The sequence below is a fragment of the Camelus bactrianus genome, chromosome 7, assembly GCF_048773025.1.
Source record: "Camelus bactrianus isolate YW-2024 breed Bactrian camel chromosome 7, ASM4877302v1, whole genome shotgun sequence".
NCBI lineage: Eukaryota > Metazoa > Chordata > Mammalia > Artiodactyla > Camelidae > Camelus > Camelus bactrianus.
In genome coordinates this window covers 77,764,049-77,781,244 of record NC_133545.1, presented here as the reverse complement: position 1 = coordinate 77,781,244, position 17,196 = coordinate 77,764,049, and the positions used below count along the sequence as shown (strand labels likewise).

General features: G+C 34.9%; 1 protein-coding gene across 1 annotated transcript in view; it reads left to right on the top strand.

Moving 5' to 3' along the window:
* Positions 1–17,196, top strand: part of COG5 (component of oligomeric golgi complex 5) — a 240,407-nt gene that overhangs the window by 174,703 nt on the left and 48,508 nt on the right. The window contains exon 14 of the mRNA XM_074367660.1: positions 2,343–2,442. Coding sequence (XP_074223761.1) covers positions 2,343–2,442 — 100 coding nt within the window. The remainder of the gene's footprint in view (positions 1–2,342; positions 2,443–17,196) is intronic.

The window sequence follows — 17,196 nt, the reverse complement described above, 5'->3', positions numbered from 1 at the left end:
CTCAGACTGTTTAAGTAATTAGTCTGGCAATTGAATCAAGAGTCTTGTGAATGAGTGCACATATAAGTACTGGAGATTCCAATTAATAAGACCATTTAAATACAGTCTAAAAATAGGCAATTATAATTATTCTGTATCTTGTCAGGGATATAAAGTAAACCAGCCTAATTCTTTATGCCTTAGTCGATTTCTAATATTACACTGGAAAGTAGGTGTAAAAATAATTTTACAAATGAGAAAAATAGTTTTACAAATTACAGAGATTAATGGGGTTTTTCATCTTAAATCCAGAAAGTACTTCAGAGCATAGAAGGATTATAATCCTGATTAGCCTCCTCATGTTTGCTATTTTAAGCTTTCTAAGTGAATGTGACAACTTTTAAAACTCTCTGAAGGGAAGGTATCCTGACAGAGGTGCCACCTGGATGCTTGCAGACAGTGTAGTTGTACTGTTGCCTTTAGATACTTCTCAGCTACCCGGGTTAATTTGCAGTTAGTGACTATCTCAGTTCCTGTCATAGCCAACACGGTGTCGTAACAGGAAGTCTATACATTTATAGGTGAACATTTTGAGGAGTAAAAATAGCAGTTAGGCAATAGAGGACCAAGTCTAGATTCTGTTAGATCACAAATTTGAAAATGCTGATTCTGAGGCACGTGAGAGCCACAGGTGTAATATACATAAGCATGTCTCCAGCTGCAAACACAACTATGCAGTGTCTGGATTGCCCAGCATCTCGATCCTAAATCCCTCCACAGTTATCTGGACTTTCCAGTGCCCTGACTCTAGATTTTTTTACCGTAATGTCTCCACTATCTGTTTGGTATGATAGTGACAAAAACAGTCCTGGATTCAACTTGATCTCTTTGACCTGTTTATGGAAATGTTAAAGAGGTATTTCTCCCATTCCCCTGTGCAGCCTGACAACGCTATAATCAATTAGAATGTGGAACTTGAAGAAGCATACTTATTCCATTGTTTAATAGAATGTCAAAGTGAGCATTATAAATTGTGTCTCACTGTTATATGAAAGGGCATTTTTGTCACACATCCTATGCACTAGTGTTGTTTCAAAGTCCTTCACTTTCTTCATAAAGAGAATCTGAAAAGTGCCAAGATTTATTCTGCTACTTCAGAGACAATAATTACTTTTCTTGCTTTCTACTTGTATATGGGTTTTCTTTTTCTCTTCTTTTTCTTTTTTTTTTGAGATTAAGTGTTTTATTGGTTGATGACTATTAAAACAGGTCCATAATACTCTGTCCAAAATGCCAGTTTAAAAAATAATAAGCATGTGCAATAAACTAATTAGAATTAATAAACAATTTCAGCAACATAGCAGGATATGAGATCACTTGCAAAATCAATTGTATTGCTATGCACCAGCAGTGAAGAATGTAAAAATGAAATTAAGAAAACAAGGCCATTTATCATAGCATCAAAATGAATATAGTATTTTAAAATAAATTTTTTAGAAAGTGCAAGATTTGTACACTGAAAATTACAAAACATTTTTGACACAAATTAAAGAGTACCCAAATAAATCAAAGGATACCTCATGTTCATAGACTGGAAAACCCAGTATTGTTAAAATGGCAACACTCCACCAGCTGATCCACAGGTTCAACACAATCTGTATCAAAATCAGAGCTATATATATGGGTTTTCATGCAATTTTTAACTCCTAGTATACTTTCTGTGGTCTTTGTAAAACTTTTTTTTTTTTTTTCAATCAGCTCAAACGTCCTAATTAATCCAGTGTTAAAGTTGAAAATAAGCATGACAAAGAAATGCTTGAACAATTCAGATTTTTCAAATTTCAAATTAAATCTCTGTTTTGCTTTTGATGTATTTAAAAAGCTACTCTATCAAAATAAGCATGAATTGGCATAATTTCTGCAGAAACTGAGTACCTCTATGTATCATGTAATTTATATTTTTAGCTTATGTCCTTCCCAGGTCATCATTTCCATTCAAAAGCTGTCATTTCCTTGCAGATGTCTGTGATACGCAGTGTCTCTAATTGCACTTATCAGTATTAACAAGAGTGCTACTTTAAAAATCTGTACACAATTTGCTCTCTTAATCACAGCCTTAACCCACACATGACATGCTTTTATGAATGAGAAACTGGTCATTAACCAAACTATTTCAGAGCACTTTTTTCTAATGCTGAATTTAGGAGGGAAAATGAAACAATGCAATCAATTCTTAGAAGGAATCAGTGAAATCTATAAAAAGAATCACCACATTGTTTATTCGGTGTAGGTTTATATGTTGTTCTTTACTTTGTTGGTGAACTATGTTGCTAATAATTAAAGTCTGTTTGTGTGTTCTCCAGTGAACTGAATGTAGCTGCTGTTGATGCAAACCTCACATTAGCGGTGTCAAAAAACGTGGCAAAGACCATCCAGTTGTATGGTGTAAAATCAGAACAGCTGGTAAGTGATACTCTCTTCTGTAAACTTTCATAATTTTGTTTAAAATCACGAACTATACAATACTTGACTGACTATAAATATTGAATTGACAGTATTAATTTATTGGAAAATTTTACAGTGAAATTTTGAAACTTTCTTATAAGTTTAAACCAGTAAAAAAAATGTTACATCTATTAAAAAATGGCCCTCCTACCATTGTTATATTTTCAGAATGCAGGCAGGTTTTATAAGACTTTTTAAAAAATGCACGTTCCACTTTATATATATATGTGTATGTGTGTGTGTGTATATATATAACAAATTGTGTATATATGTATTGTGTATATATATCACAAATTGATCAAATTTCCTCTCTCATGTGACCACTCACCCCAGATATCATTCATGTGCTATTACTTAGTGTGAAATTGACTTGAACCATTAGAAAATGATTGCAGGAAGTGAATGCTTAAAATTGTAATAGAAAAATGTGGATTTACTTACTGAAGATTCTAACCATGGACCCTGGGGGTTTAACTCCAAAATTACTCTATTTGAAACAGCTGTTTGCATATGTTTGGTAGCTACATGACTGAATCATAATCTTAATTCTCTACATTAATATTTTAAAGTTAAACATACGTATTTAATTAGTATATATGTATGCTAACTGAAATCCAAGGAATAAGGCTTTAGTATATCTTTAACTGTCATTGATGGACTAATTTTAGGGAATGTGCCAAAACCTGATCTACTGTCATTGTAGGGGTAACCAACCATGTTTTGGTTTTGGTTTAGCCTCTCAGACTGCTCTCAATTGAAACATCATAAGATGAGGTGCATTTGACCCTTGAACAACTTGAGGGTTAGGGAGACCTACCCTCCCTGCAGTCAAAAATCTGTGTATAATTTATAGTCGGCCCTCCATATTTGTGCTTTCTCCTTCCTTCCCTCCTGCACAGGTGGATTCAGCCAACTGTGGATCATGTAGTACTGTACTGTTTACTATTGAGATAAAGTTGTATGTATACGGACGCTTGCAGTTCAGACCCGTGTTGTTCAAGAGTCAGCTGTAATCTGGTTTTGCCTGTATCCTAGTAGTTCCAGCTGGTCCTGGAATAACTTTTAGGGTAGGTTGGTAACAAATTGAAAAAATTTGCATAAAATGATCCTTGGTGGTAACAGTCATGTTATGAGGCTTCCTGCTTTCAGTTCCAATGGATGGCTCCATTTTTGTTTGCATATTAATATGGTGCTATTTTCTATTCAATTGTTTTTGCAGCCTTGACAAATAATTTAGAAGCATCTTTTTTAAAAATTTGTTTATTGAAAACTGGCCCTGCAGAGACCAGTGAAGCAAGCCCTTTGTAGGTAATTAGATGACTAATTTTTCTCTCAAACTTTTTTAATAGAAGCTTTATTTTGATATTTATTACTTTTAAAAACATGGCTTATTGCTATAAATGAAATTTGGTGTTATACCCAATAGAGTTCAGTGTAATTACTAAAAGTGTCAGGAAAACAATATCCTTAGAAGATGGTCCCACCTGAAGAGAACATTATAAGGAAGAGCCAATATGTACGGAAAGTGTTTTACTTCTCTGTGTCAGACGATGGGCAGTGGTGGATGTAACATGTAACTTTAGTTAAGGCAGTAACAGCAAAAGGCTTTGACAAAATATACCAATAAACATTTGATTGAATTAATATTTGTTGGGCAAATAGTCAGTGACCCTAAATTACTCAGGCCTACCAAATCTACAATGACGAAGTCACCGACTTAAATTTTTTTCAAGTAGATTTTTCTTTTTTTTTTAAGCAGTTTTTACTTTTCTACTTTCATTTTAGTGTTTAAAGAATAAGAGTACAAAGAGCATCATATGCTTCTTAAAAAAGTATTACTGATTAATGACAAATAACAATGTTCATCTCTCATTTTTTGGCTATTAATAACACTATATGTGCCACTCCTCTTTGTTTTTAAATTTGACAAGTTTTGGTCTTTGATCTTGCCATATTCCTCTTTTATAATTACTTCACTGAAAACATTTATAGGAAAATAGCCAAATATTAAATCTTTAGTGGGAGAAAGGTTAAAACAGATTTTAAAGTAGAATATCTACTCTATTTGTAGGTGGAAATGTTGCCTTGAAATTTGGTATAATGAAGTCTATAAATGGATAATTCTTTTTATAGATGAAATACTTAAGCCTCAGGTCCACAAGGTTGAAAAGTGACAGAAATCAGATCACTTATGAATGTTTAAGCAGTGAGGTAAAGGAAAGCTAGAATTTTAAAGACAATATACTTTCAAAAAGGATGACTTGAAAATACAAAACTTGAAATGGAGCAGCTTTCCAGAATCCTAAGTTTATTTTCCTAAACGTTACTTGTGGAAGTTTCTTGGCTATGAGAACATTTTATCATGCTTAATTATAGCTTTAATTCACATCAGGAGAAAGGATCATAAAAAGATTTTTCAGGTTGATCCTTTCCGTGGACCATCTTTATGGTCATCTAAACTCACTATGTGTATTCAGATATATTCTTTCATATGCCTACAAAAGCCATATGTTGCTTCTTTTCAGCCTTACTATTTTCATGTTTTAGGCTCTAGTAGAATATAACATATATGAATTATACATAGTATACATATTTGCTTATAATAATGTAAAATTTTATCATTACACATGTATTACTTTTTTTGAAGTCTTCTCTGTTACTAACCACCAAAGTTATGTGTCATATAAGCCTAAAGCCCTATAGGGACAAATCCTTAAATCCTTTTTCTTGACTCTTAAATGGTACCAGCGAATTCTTTTCTTAAGGTTAGGGTAGGGCCATAAAAATAATAACCATTATTATGCATCTGCAGTGGCTGGGATTGTGCCAAGCCTTTAAAGTGTATGATCTCATTTATTTCACAACAACCTTTGAGATGGAAGTATCAGTATCTGCCACTACAAAATGTGGAAATTGAGTCTGAGAAAGCCTGCCCAAGACAGATTGCTAAAAGTACAATCCCAGCTATTAAATCTTGAAACCAGCATTCAGACTCAGATTTGAGTCCAGACCAAGCTTTAAAACTCTCTTGTACAACAGTGCACCTTTCTTTTCTACTTAAGATAAGCAGTATAGTGCTATACATACTGTTTTGTGATTTTCTTAATAATCACTTTACAATATGTCATAGAGATCTATATCTACTATCTTAATCCATGTATAGTATATTTATGAACCGTTTCCCTTTTTGTTCTTAGTGGATAGGCTTAGTCCATTCAGGCTACTATAACAAAATGCCATAAACTCTGTGGCTTATAAACAATTTATTTCTCACAGTTCTGGAGGCTGGGAATTCCAAGATCAAGGAATCAGCAGATTCAGTATTTGGTGAGAGCCCCTTTCGTGGTTCACAGATGGCTATCTTATTTCTGTAAGCTCACAGGGTGGGAGGGGAAAGAGGGCTTTTCAAGACTCCTTAATAAGGGCACTGATCCCACTCATGAGTGCTCTGCCCTTATGACCTAATCACCTCTCAGAGGTCCCACCTCCTAAAAATAGTACTATCACCTTAGGCATTAGGTTTCAACATATGAATTGGCAGGGGTACAAACATTCAGACTGTAGCAGATATTTAGATGATTTAATTGTCTAATTTAGAAATAACAGGGATTTAGCCTTGAATGCTCACATGTGAGTTGTAAGTCATACGGTTTACATCCTTTAACATGTATTTAATTTAGTGTGTGTCATGTTAATGCCAGCTTCCAAGATGCTCTTTTGTGAAAACAAGATCAGTGTTTTTTAAGACTCTCTTCATTTAAAAATTATTCATTTGTCTTGACGGCAATTGTGAAGTTATAATTAACTTACTAAGTAGAATTTTATGTTCCAAATACACATAACACCTATAGATGTATTTATCATAATATTTTATCATTGAACTGAACAAATTGTTTATTTAATGGTGATATATTGGTAGTTCATATAGTTTTGAAATGTGACCTTTAGTAGAAAATGTCACTAGACCTCGCTATCACAAGTTTGAATCAATATTTTCTTTGTTCTCTGTATGTTAAAAGGAAATTAAGGGGGGAAGGGTATAGCTCAAGTGGTAAAGCACAGGCTTAGCATGCACACAGTCCTGGGTTCAATCCCCAATACCTCCTCTAAAAATAAATCAATAAGTAAACCTAATTACCTGCCCCCCGCAAAGGAAATTAAAATATTAGTGTATAAGGAATTTATTGTGGTACCTTGATAATATATAGGTTTATAAACTATTATAATAACAAACTTATAGACAAATATACTAATAAGTATTCCTTTTAAAAGGTAAACTGTTAGGGCATTTTCCAACAGTAACTACTATCTCATGGTTTCCAGGAATGACATATAGAATCTTAGTGTAAATGTCAAATAATATAAACTATGAAAAAGTAGATTGGCATTTAATTCGGTTGCAGACCATTTGAAACAATAATGGGAATGACATTTAAGGGGAAGTTTCAACTCCAGTGCAGGTCAGTAGCTGTGTGTGATGAGGTCAGAAGCTCTAGATGGCAGTAGGGTTTTTTTTTAAAGCTTTGTAAATATACACTTTATTCTTTGTATAATTGGTAAGTAGTTTGGAGACTTGACATTCCTACAATGGAAGGAAACCTACATGTGTGATATTTAAATGCTGACATAGAAACATACAAGTTTAACTTTTTTAGTTTTAAAGGGATTGTTTGATGCAGATTTAAATGTCATCTGCCTGGATACTGCTTCATATATCATATGGTAAGCTTGTTTTATTAACATTCAAATAACAGATTTTTTAAAAATATGAAATCACTTGGAAGGCTTTTTATATTATGTGCAAACAGAAGAAACTAGTAGATTCAGCAGATTCTCTTGGACCAAATGCACTATAGCTGTAATACAAATACACTTCTCCCCTTTGGTTACCTACCGTCTTGCTTCTTTAGACAGCACCCTGCTCTTGGTCACTCCTGTTCTCACGTTGGACTGTTTTTAGGATCACTCCTTCTTTTCTTTATGGTAGCTTTCTGACTTGCTTCCCAGACTTGTTAGAGCTAGATTTTCTGGGGGCTGTGCCAGCTCAGTAGTAAGTGGTCATGCTGTCTCAGGTTCAGTAGGCCGTAGTGAAGACAGGTATGTCAAGTAATGGTTTTTGTAATTAAGAAATATTTTCAATACACAAATATTCTGTCATCAGTTAAAGTCTGTCAAAGTCTGTATCATCTTTTGCCACAAGAATGTTGCATAATAGCCACAAAATCTGAGTGGCATACAATTAGCATTTATTCCTCACACATCGTGCTGACCTTGGCTGGATTTACTCCACAGCAGGCTGGCTGCTGATCCAGGCTGGCTTTAACTATAGTCAGTCCTCTGCTCTGTTCTTCATGTCTCTAACACTGCAGCAGGCCTTTCTGGGCTTGATCTCACGGTGAAGGCGGAGGCACAAGAGAGGAAGTATCTGCATAAGTCTGGCTCACTAAAACAGCCCATCCACAGTGCATTATTAAATAGCAAAGAGTGTGGGCACAGAAAGAGATGAAGGATTGGGGCCATTTGTGCCATCTATCACAATGCCAAGTTGGGAACATGACAGCAAAAAAAGAGTACATAACTTTTCTTGTTAATTCCCAAAGGCCTTATCTCCCTCCTGGAATCCTAATAGTGTGTACTGAGTTATTAAAATATTTATGTAAATGTGTATTGGAATATAATTGACATATAATTTTATATTTCAAATACACAACCTAATTTTTTTCTTGTGATGAGAACTTTTAAGATTTACTCTTTTATCAACTTCAAAATATGCAATACAGTATTGTTAGCTGTAGTGCTTCTATTGTACATTAAATCACCAGGACTTATAATTGAAAGTTTGTACCTTTTTGACCATCTTCTCCCATTTTCCCCACCCCATACCCCTGGCCTCTAGCAAGCACCAATCTGTTCTCTATACCTATGAATTTGGTTTGTTTTGTTTTTTAGATTCTATGTATGAGTGAAATCATATGGTACTTTTACTTAGCATAATGCCCTCAGGGTCCATCCGTGTTGTCACAGGTGGCAGGGTTGCCTTCTTTTTCGTGGCTGAATTACATTGCATTATACATGGATCCCCCGTTTTCTTTATCCGTCCATTTGTCCATGGACCTGTAGGTTGTTTCCATGTCTTGGCTAGTGTAAAGAACGCTGCAGTTAACACAGGGGAGCATGTGTCTTTTCCAGATAGTGATTTCATTTTTTCAGATTGCTTCATTCATTTCTTCAGAATCATACAGTAGTTCTCTTCATAATTTTTGCAAGACCCTCCATACTGTTTTCCACAGTGCTGCACCAATTTACATTCCCACCAGCAGTGCCCAGGATTCCCTTTCATCCACATCCTCACCAACACGTTATTTCTTGTCTTTTTGTTGCTAGCCATTTTAGCAAGCATGAGGTGTGTGGTTTTGATTAGCATTTCCCTGATAGTTAGTGATGTGGAGCACTTTTTAATGTACCTGTTGGCCATCTGTATGTCTTCTTTGAAAAATGTCTGTTCAGATGCTCTGCCCATCTTTCAGAGTATTTGTTTTTTAGCTATTGAGTTGTATGGGTACATGATTTGCAAATACTTACTCCCAAGTGTGTATTAAATTTTTATGGCATTTGGCTATCAGCTTCGTAGCCAAAGATGATAGAAATTCATTACTGTGATAATTCACTTAATGATTTTAATTACTGTTAATATTACTTTTAAAACATTTATCCTTTTTTTGTGTCTCCTATTTGATGATATGTATTTTGACCCCTTATCATATTTTCTAGTCTTTATTGTCCTAAACTTACTTTTATTACCACAAGCATATAATATTCAAATGAATATTTTCCCTCTCCTATTTTTCTTCAAGTCTTTCATTACAAAATATACTTCCATTTATCTTTCACTTTATTTCAGAATGTGAACAAGTAGCACAAATAGAATTTTCCTTACCAACTCCAGGAATTACAAGTAATAATTAGAGGCTTGAAACAAAGAAATTGGACAACTGAATTATGCCGCATGGGTTTTCACTGCTGTGTTAGTGCTTTGATACGATGAAGATTTTTTAAATATATAATTCAGCCTTTTAGGTGTTCTTGTTGACAAGATTGGTCTGAATTACCTGGCCATTTTTACCGGAATTGGAAGTCTTAAAACTGTAGAGCTTTTATATTTTTTCAAGCATATTAGTAATAAAGAAGGGCTTTTAGTTTTACCCCTGTTTCAAGGTATAGGAATATAATTTAATTCCCTAATGTGTACTTCAAAATTATACTGTTTTAAAGTATATTTCTGGGAGAGAGAGTTGTCAGCATTTAGTCAGGGTTAGGCTGTGATTTACTTAGAGCACCCTCTTCCCTAGCACACACAGGCATACAAATACACATAACCATAATGATATAGCTGTATTCACAAATAAAATATAAAGAAAACCTCCATTTACCTCCTGTAGCTGCCATACATATCAACTTACTGTGACATGAGGCAAGATTGCCTTGCAGCTGGAACCAAGGCCAGAATACTCAGGAATTGCATCTGCAGTATCCCAGTGTGCCAGAATCTCTGAGCCACCAGCATTAGATGTGGTTGTGAACTGGAGAGCTGTGGTGGTAGTGGTGGGGAGGGACACATGGTTGAAAAGGCAACTGTAAAACCCCCAGACACCAGGGACGAAGACAGGAAGAATAAAGAACCACTGACCATAGAGGAAGACAGTTTTCACAGAGAAACCTCTGAGAGCCTCCTCAAGCTACTAGGCTAGTTCTCATATTTCTTCCACATTTGTGACACATTTGTAAGTTCAGGGTGCTATTAAACTGAAAATGTATTGCTTTCTACCTGTAGATTGTGTGCTCCGGCTCTCTCCTGTTCTCACATGCAGAATATCAGCAGTAAACAGCAGTCTTAATTAGAAAAAACAGCAGCAGCAAAAACAAACAAAACTCCTTCCTTTTAAAAAAAAAATAGGAAGCAAGCTAAAAGTCATTGCAGTTGAGTATAAAAGAACTCATTTGTATCTTAGAGGCTCCTGAATATCTTTATCCTTTACTATATCAAGCACATAGCAGCTAACTTTAGGGCAGCCAACTTTTACTCAGCTCATTATATCTTATGAGAGTTTGCTAATTTAGATTGCCAGTTTGGACTTTCTTTTTCCTTTGTTGCTTCCTTATCTTTTCCTTTCTTCAGACTCTGTCCAAGGAGATGCTTTCCCCAATCTTCTGCAATCAGATTCCTTTCTTCTTCTCTTTTTAAGGAGAGAGGAACAACTGGTTTTTAGGCGAAGGCTTTTGGCCATAGTGTTGGACTAGTTGAGAGTGGTGGGAGATATTCCTTTGGTTCTAAGATTTTCAAGATGCTGTGGTCACCCTTGCAGAGTAATGGGTTAATCCCCAGGTCCAGGGTCCATATCCATCCTGCCCCCCCATCCCCCACCCCACCAGTGGTAGGTGGGGTCGCCTAAGCCACCTTGGGCTTGTCTACCAGCCCGGAGAGTCCCTTCCACACTCTCTGAGCATCTAAGCTGCCTCAGGTTCCATTTGTTCCTCTCCTTCCTGGAAGGCTTCCTTTTAAAATTTTAGTCCCCAAAATTGGGGGGAATGTTTTTAAGTGTCTTAAGGGTTTGAGCCCCTTGTTTTCGTTCTGCTTCCTTTTTTCCCTCCTTCCCTCTTCATGGAGTGATTATGTTGACAGTAATGTATAATGCACGTTCTCTTCACTGGTTTATCTTCAGAAATTTCTCTGGGCTTTTTTTTTTTTTCAGTTTGTGATTCAACACTGCATTAAAGGGGGATGTTGCATTGAATAAAAGAGCAGTGTGGTTTTAAAAACAAAATTTAGATTATTTTCTGAGACATACCTGAAAAAGTGGTGCATGTGGAAAGTGTTCTGTCTGATAGGAATCCAGAAAATCTTTTTTCTGCTTTGCAAGCAGCCTTTTTGAAAAAGCATTCTACAGTATCTTAGGGTAGGAATTGTTAATCTAGGAGGTCTATGAAGGGGTTTCAGGGCATCTACGAACTCTAGGGAACTATGAAATGTAATTTTATATGAGTTTTTTTCTGGAAAAATGTTGTAACAGATTTGAAAGAGCTCTATGACCCCCTCCTCCCAAAATAACCCAAAAATACTTGGAAAATTTCTCAAATATTTGGAAATTAAATAGTGTACTTTAAAATAATCTCTGGGTCAAAAAGGGAAATGTAAAAATATATTTTGAATTAAATAAACTTGAAAATATACCATATCAGAATTCATAGGATGCAGGTAACTTAAGGAAGTACATAGCATTACATACTTATATTGGGGGGGGAAAATGTCTCAAATTACTGTTTGAATCTTCCACCTCAAGAAACTAGGGGAAAACAAAACATATAAAACTCATAGCAGCTTAATTTAAAATAATTAAGGAAATGATAAGACAAGAGCAGAAATTAGTCAATTTGAAAACAAAACCAATAGAGAAAAGTCAATGAAACTTAAAGTCTGTTCTAGAATTATAAGTGACTTGTGTAAAATCACTGTACCTATAGGGAAGGAAAGACTTTCCCTCTGCCCTTAGGTTCTATGTCTGAGTCTATGAAGTAAATAGCAGGCAGAGTAACAGGAGAAAAAGTATATAAATTTATTAATTTTTAATAGTACATACATGCATTAGGCACGACAGAAAAAAAAAGTGAATACCCAAAAAAGGGATGAGATGGAGCACTTTACATACCCTCTTAATAAGGGAGGGAAAAGAGGAAGACATAGACTATGTAGGGGAGAGTAGGTGATTTTTAGAAGAGATGAATGGGCCCTTAGAAGAATAGATAGAAAATATGATACTTTATGGTAAACTTTGGGTGTAATGTCTACTTCTCATTTCCTCTCCTGTGATAAGTCAGTCTTGCCTGGTTGGGTATAGAGTTTTCACTTTTGTTAATTTCAAAACATGTGACCACTGTCTTCTCTGAGAACCCTCTTTAGTTGGGAAATCTAATTTCTAACTGTGATCACTCTAATAACCTTGAAAGACTAATAGTAATGACTAGGAATGTTGAGATCTGGGGAGTTCAGATCCCCTTCCTTCCTTTCTCAAGCATCCAAAGAAAATGCTTCAAGAAGTTATTGATAGTTTGGGAATTTCGTTACTAATCATTGAGAGAAGTTCTTTGTAGTCTTGTAAAGATTTCTACGTGCAGATTTGGAGACATCTCAAGGTTTATTATTATGCTAGAAAAAGAAGGTGAAAATGGTACATTTAGTAGTCCCACCTGTAGGTGAAATAAGCTGTTTTATGGTTTTTCTTTTTCTTTTTCTTTCTTTTTAATAGACGGCGACAAGAAACTGTTAGCATGTAACTCTGAACTAAGAATGTGGTGGGAGAACTTTGTTTTTCAGTTTATACCTTCAGTTAGCTCTGTTTCATCTTTACCATATGCAAGCTTTAAACAGAAGCAAGAATTGAATTAGAACCCAAGGGACTGATCACGCTGAATGAGGCTGAGGAGGCCAGCACAAGTAGCTTTAGAACCAACACGAGCCTGTTAGCTGTTGAAGCAGTTTGTGTTGTGGCCTTGGTCACACCATCACGGAGTAGCACCTTCAACCCAGAACCTCTAGTTCCAAGCACTCTGCCTTTTCAGTCTTGCTTATGTGCTGGGATTCCTGCGTACTGAAAGACTAGAGGCTGGCCAAATGCTCTTGCTTTCTTAGAATTCCTGTGACCCACTCTAATATCCTTCAAACTCTGACCTCAACTCAGGATTATGCCAGCCCTTGCAGGATATAGTAAGGTTTTTGGCCTTCACTCTTGAGTGAGAGGGAAGCTCTTCAATGGTTGAACACAGAATGAGGAAATCTAACTCAAAAGGAAGGCTTGAAATGCAGTAAGGAATAGTAAGCACAAACAGTTGGGTAAACATGTAAGTAAATCTAAGCCTTAATTTCATAAAATAAGAAGTAATGGTGACTAGTCAGGGGCATATAAACAAAAAACATCCTAAAATACAAGTCTGTGTTAAAGTTTAAAATGAGGAAGGAATAATGAATTTTAAAGCATTCTGAAAGGCTTGTATTGTTCAGGAGAGCTATAAAGCCATAGATACGTTGACTTAAATTGAGTATGGATTTTAACAATTATGACCACTGAAAGAATATAAATAGAATATATAACTTGTAAATTAATTGATGGGGAAAATGGATAAAAAAAGAAAAGCATCAGTTCAATTAAAAGCTGAAAAGTAAACAATAAAAAGAAGCAAAAAAAATATAAAAAGTTCATAGTAAAATGACTTCCAAACATATATATATATATAAAATTGATCTCAGTAAATGTAAATAGGCTAAACTGACCAGTGACATTTCTCAAATTGGATAGAATTAGTAACTAAATTTAGCTTTGTGTGATATACCTAGAATGTAATGAAAGTAAAGGAGTGGAAAAAAATATTTCAGGCAAATAGTAATTAGACAAAAGCTGATATAACTATAGTAACATAAGGCAAAACAGACTACAGCAAACGCATTATTAGGGGTTGGGGAGAGGGGTGTCATCAGAAAAGGAACAATTTACTAGGAAGGTATAAGAATTATGACACACCCTACAACATAGCTTCAGACTAATAAAATAAAGTGGATGAGATTTCAGAGAGAAATTGACAGTTCTGCTATCAAAATGGGAGATTGTGGGGGTTAAAGAGGTCAGTCAGGCCACAGTAGAATAATACTCTTTAGAATTACTTCCTTAAACTCCTTGGACAATTACAGTCATTTGTGGAAGACACAAACGTAGAATGACATTGGCAGATTTTGCAAAATACATCTCTAATTTTTTAGATAATCATTGCTCTCAATCAGGTAATTAACTTTTTTTTTCTGGTTTGACATTATGAACACAGCTATTAAGATTAATATTCAGAGAGCACCTCATTAGCTTGGAGCGCAATAATACAATTATTTAGGCTTTAGTTAAACTGAAAGTTATCTTTAGACTGCATAGAAAGAACTTCTTTGCTGTGAAAATGAATAATGCATACAAGATTATAGGTTTAATTACATTAGAATTCACATCTCTCAAAAACTGTGAAAGTACTAGTCTATATACTAATATATAAACTACTAATTATTTTTTAAAATTTTATTGGCTAACTTAAGCCTTAATATAGGATGCTGGGATTTTTGGTTTTTTTTTTTAATATCCCTAAGTGTAATAAACCTAACTTATTTTAGAAAATCTGTAGTCTGAAATTCAGTCTGTACTAAACCTAAATTACCCTAAATCAAAGAGGTCTTATGCTTTACAGTTTATGTGAAGAGTTTTTCTGTTGAGTCATAAATTAGTCTTAATATTCATTATTGGAAAATGGGAAAAGCTCAGTATACCTGACAGTGAACTGTTCTTTCTTCTTCAAAGAATTAAAACATGCAGACTTGTGACTCTTAAGTTTAATTAACAAGGCCAGTGTTTATGAGCCAGTGATCGGTTGTGGGTAAGTGGAAACTCTACCTATTGTTAAAAAGCATAAGGTCCTTTGAAGGAAAATAAAGTAAAAGCTCCAAGTGATCCTTTCTTAGCAAACTGTGTTTGCCTTTCTAACCCTCTGTAGTTACTAAACCCCATATACCAGGTGGAGTTTTTATAGGACAGGAGCATGGGAGGAGATCTAGAGGAGGTTGATGGGAAAGATAAATTGATTAAAGGACTTTGTAACAGTATTACGGGGCATCTGAGCAATACAGCTGTGAATTCCAAAGCTATATTTGATTCCTGTCATTCCTGATGAGCTGGTTTTGCTCATCTCTCATATATAGACAAGATTTGGTTCCCAGCTTTTTGTTACATGTTAATTGTCCAAAAGGGACCCCATCTCCAGCTGTTATCTCTTTGATAGCAGATTTGTGTGACGGTTTAGTCTGATGTCAGGAATTTACATCATCATTGAATTTGTTCTGTAGTTGAATGTACCTGTCCTTATTTTTAGCTAAAGAAATACGGAATAACTCCTTTTTTTTTCAAATCGAGTAGTCAAATATTTGACAAATTCAACAGTATGAAATATAAATAAGAACGAGGAAGGAAATTAAAAGCATGCTCTGACCTTCCAGAACTGATGTCACAATGGCCATGCATGAAAGTTGGCACTTACTTCCTAGGAAAGCCTCACAGCTTTCATGTGGTTAGTCCTCTGGTTCCCCACTTGAGAGCAAATTAGACCAAGATAATCAAAAAGAGAAAACTGACACCTTAGGAATAAAAGGAGTCTTAAAATCACCAAAATTTAAAGGGAAGGGAAAAGGAAACACAAAACTTCAAAAGATACAGTAACCCAACTGTTTAATGAGTGAAGGAGCAATATATACCCCATGAAGCTCTGACAGAGTTACTTTTAAAACAAAGATGTGAATGGCACAAACACCGCTCACTAGTGAACATAGACTGTACTTAATTTAAGTAGAATTTGCCTTTTTATGGTATACGTCCTGTGTATTTTATTTATGAAACCAGGAAAGAGTCACTATACGCTGTAGCCAAGATTTTCTCGAAGATATTTTCTGATAGTTTTAGCACCTAAGAAAATTATTTTTATTTATTAGGGAAGTTAGGTTGACATGCCAGGGAAATGAATTGCTCTGTAAACTTACGGACTTGTCCTTTGCTATACACTTGCAGAAAGATGCCTTATGTCTGGATTCTAAATACAATGCAATTTCTGATACATAACAAACTATATTTAGTATTCGGGGTGTTAGATAGTTTAATTGTGAGTGTGTGTATATATATTCTGTTTTATAAGAAAATTGGCATATTATAATAAGCTGATATTTAATTATAATTCTTGTTTTCTTTACTCTGAACCAGGTAAATCTGTGATGAAAGCATTTGATAAATAAATACAAGTAAAAATCTGTTATTTTAATCCATCACAGATTAGTAGATCAAAAGAGATTATCTTTCCCAAAAACCTTTTGGGGATAAACAATAACCAAAGTACTTTATTTCCTTATTTTATCTTAAATGTTTCAGGGATGGAATTGTATGTACACCTTTCATTTTTATAATAGATGAAATTATCATGTATAACAGTTTCTAAGTGTGTTGTACGAGTGAACCTGTTAGATGCGTTTTGAATTTCCCAGTGCCTTTTACTAGTGTTCTGGTAGCCTTCCACGTTATGTAATGCTTCATACCACTTCTTAACATTTTTGCTTTATTTCTTTCCAGTCTTTGAGAGCAAACTGATGCATAGGCAAACCTGCTTTTTAAAAAAACAGTAACACTATAACATAAGCATCTCCTGTGATTATTTGTTTCGTCATGTGAATTGCCTGTTATACCCAGCTATTCTCTTATTCTTAGACATGTAGGGTTTTCCAGTTTCTCTGTTTTATAAATAACATTATCCTTCTGCATTTAACTTTATTATTTTCTTAGGATACATTTCTAATAGTGGACTACATAAGGATACAGCAGTTTTGAGGTTCTTGGAATATATTGCTCATTAGCATCTCTTGACCTTAAAACATTTAGATGAACCATGGAATACATTTAGAATCACTGGCTCATATGTCCAGAAGAACTGATATGACATAGCTCAGGGATTACAGATAGATTTCATCTCCTGTGTCAGGTGTGAGATTTATGGTCACTGCCTGGAGCACATACCAGGGCCACAGTTGATTACCGATTTCTTCTCTGTGTTGAGGGGGGTAGTGATGATCTGAGAGCTAGATATTTACCTTTA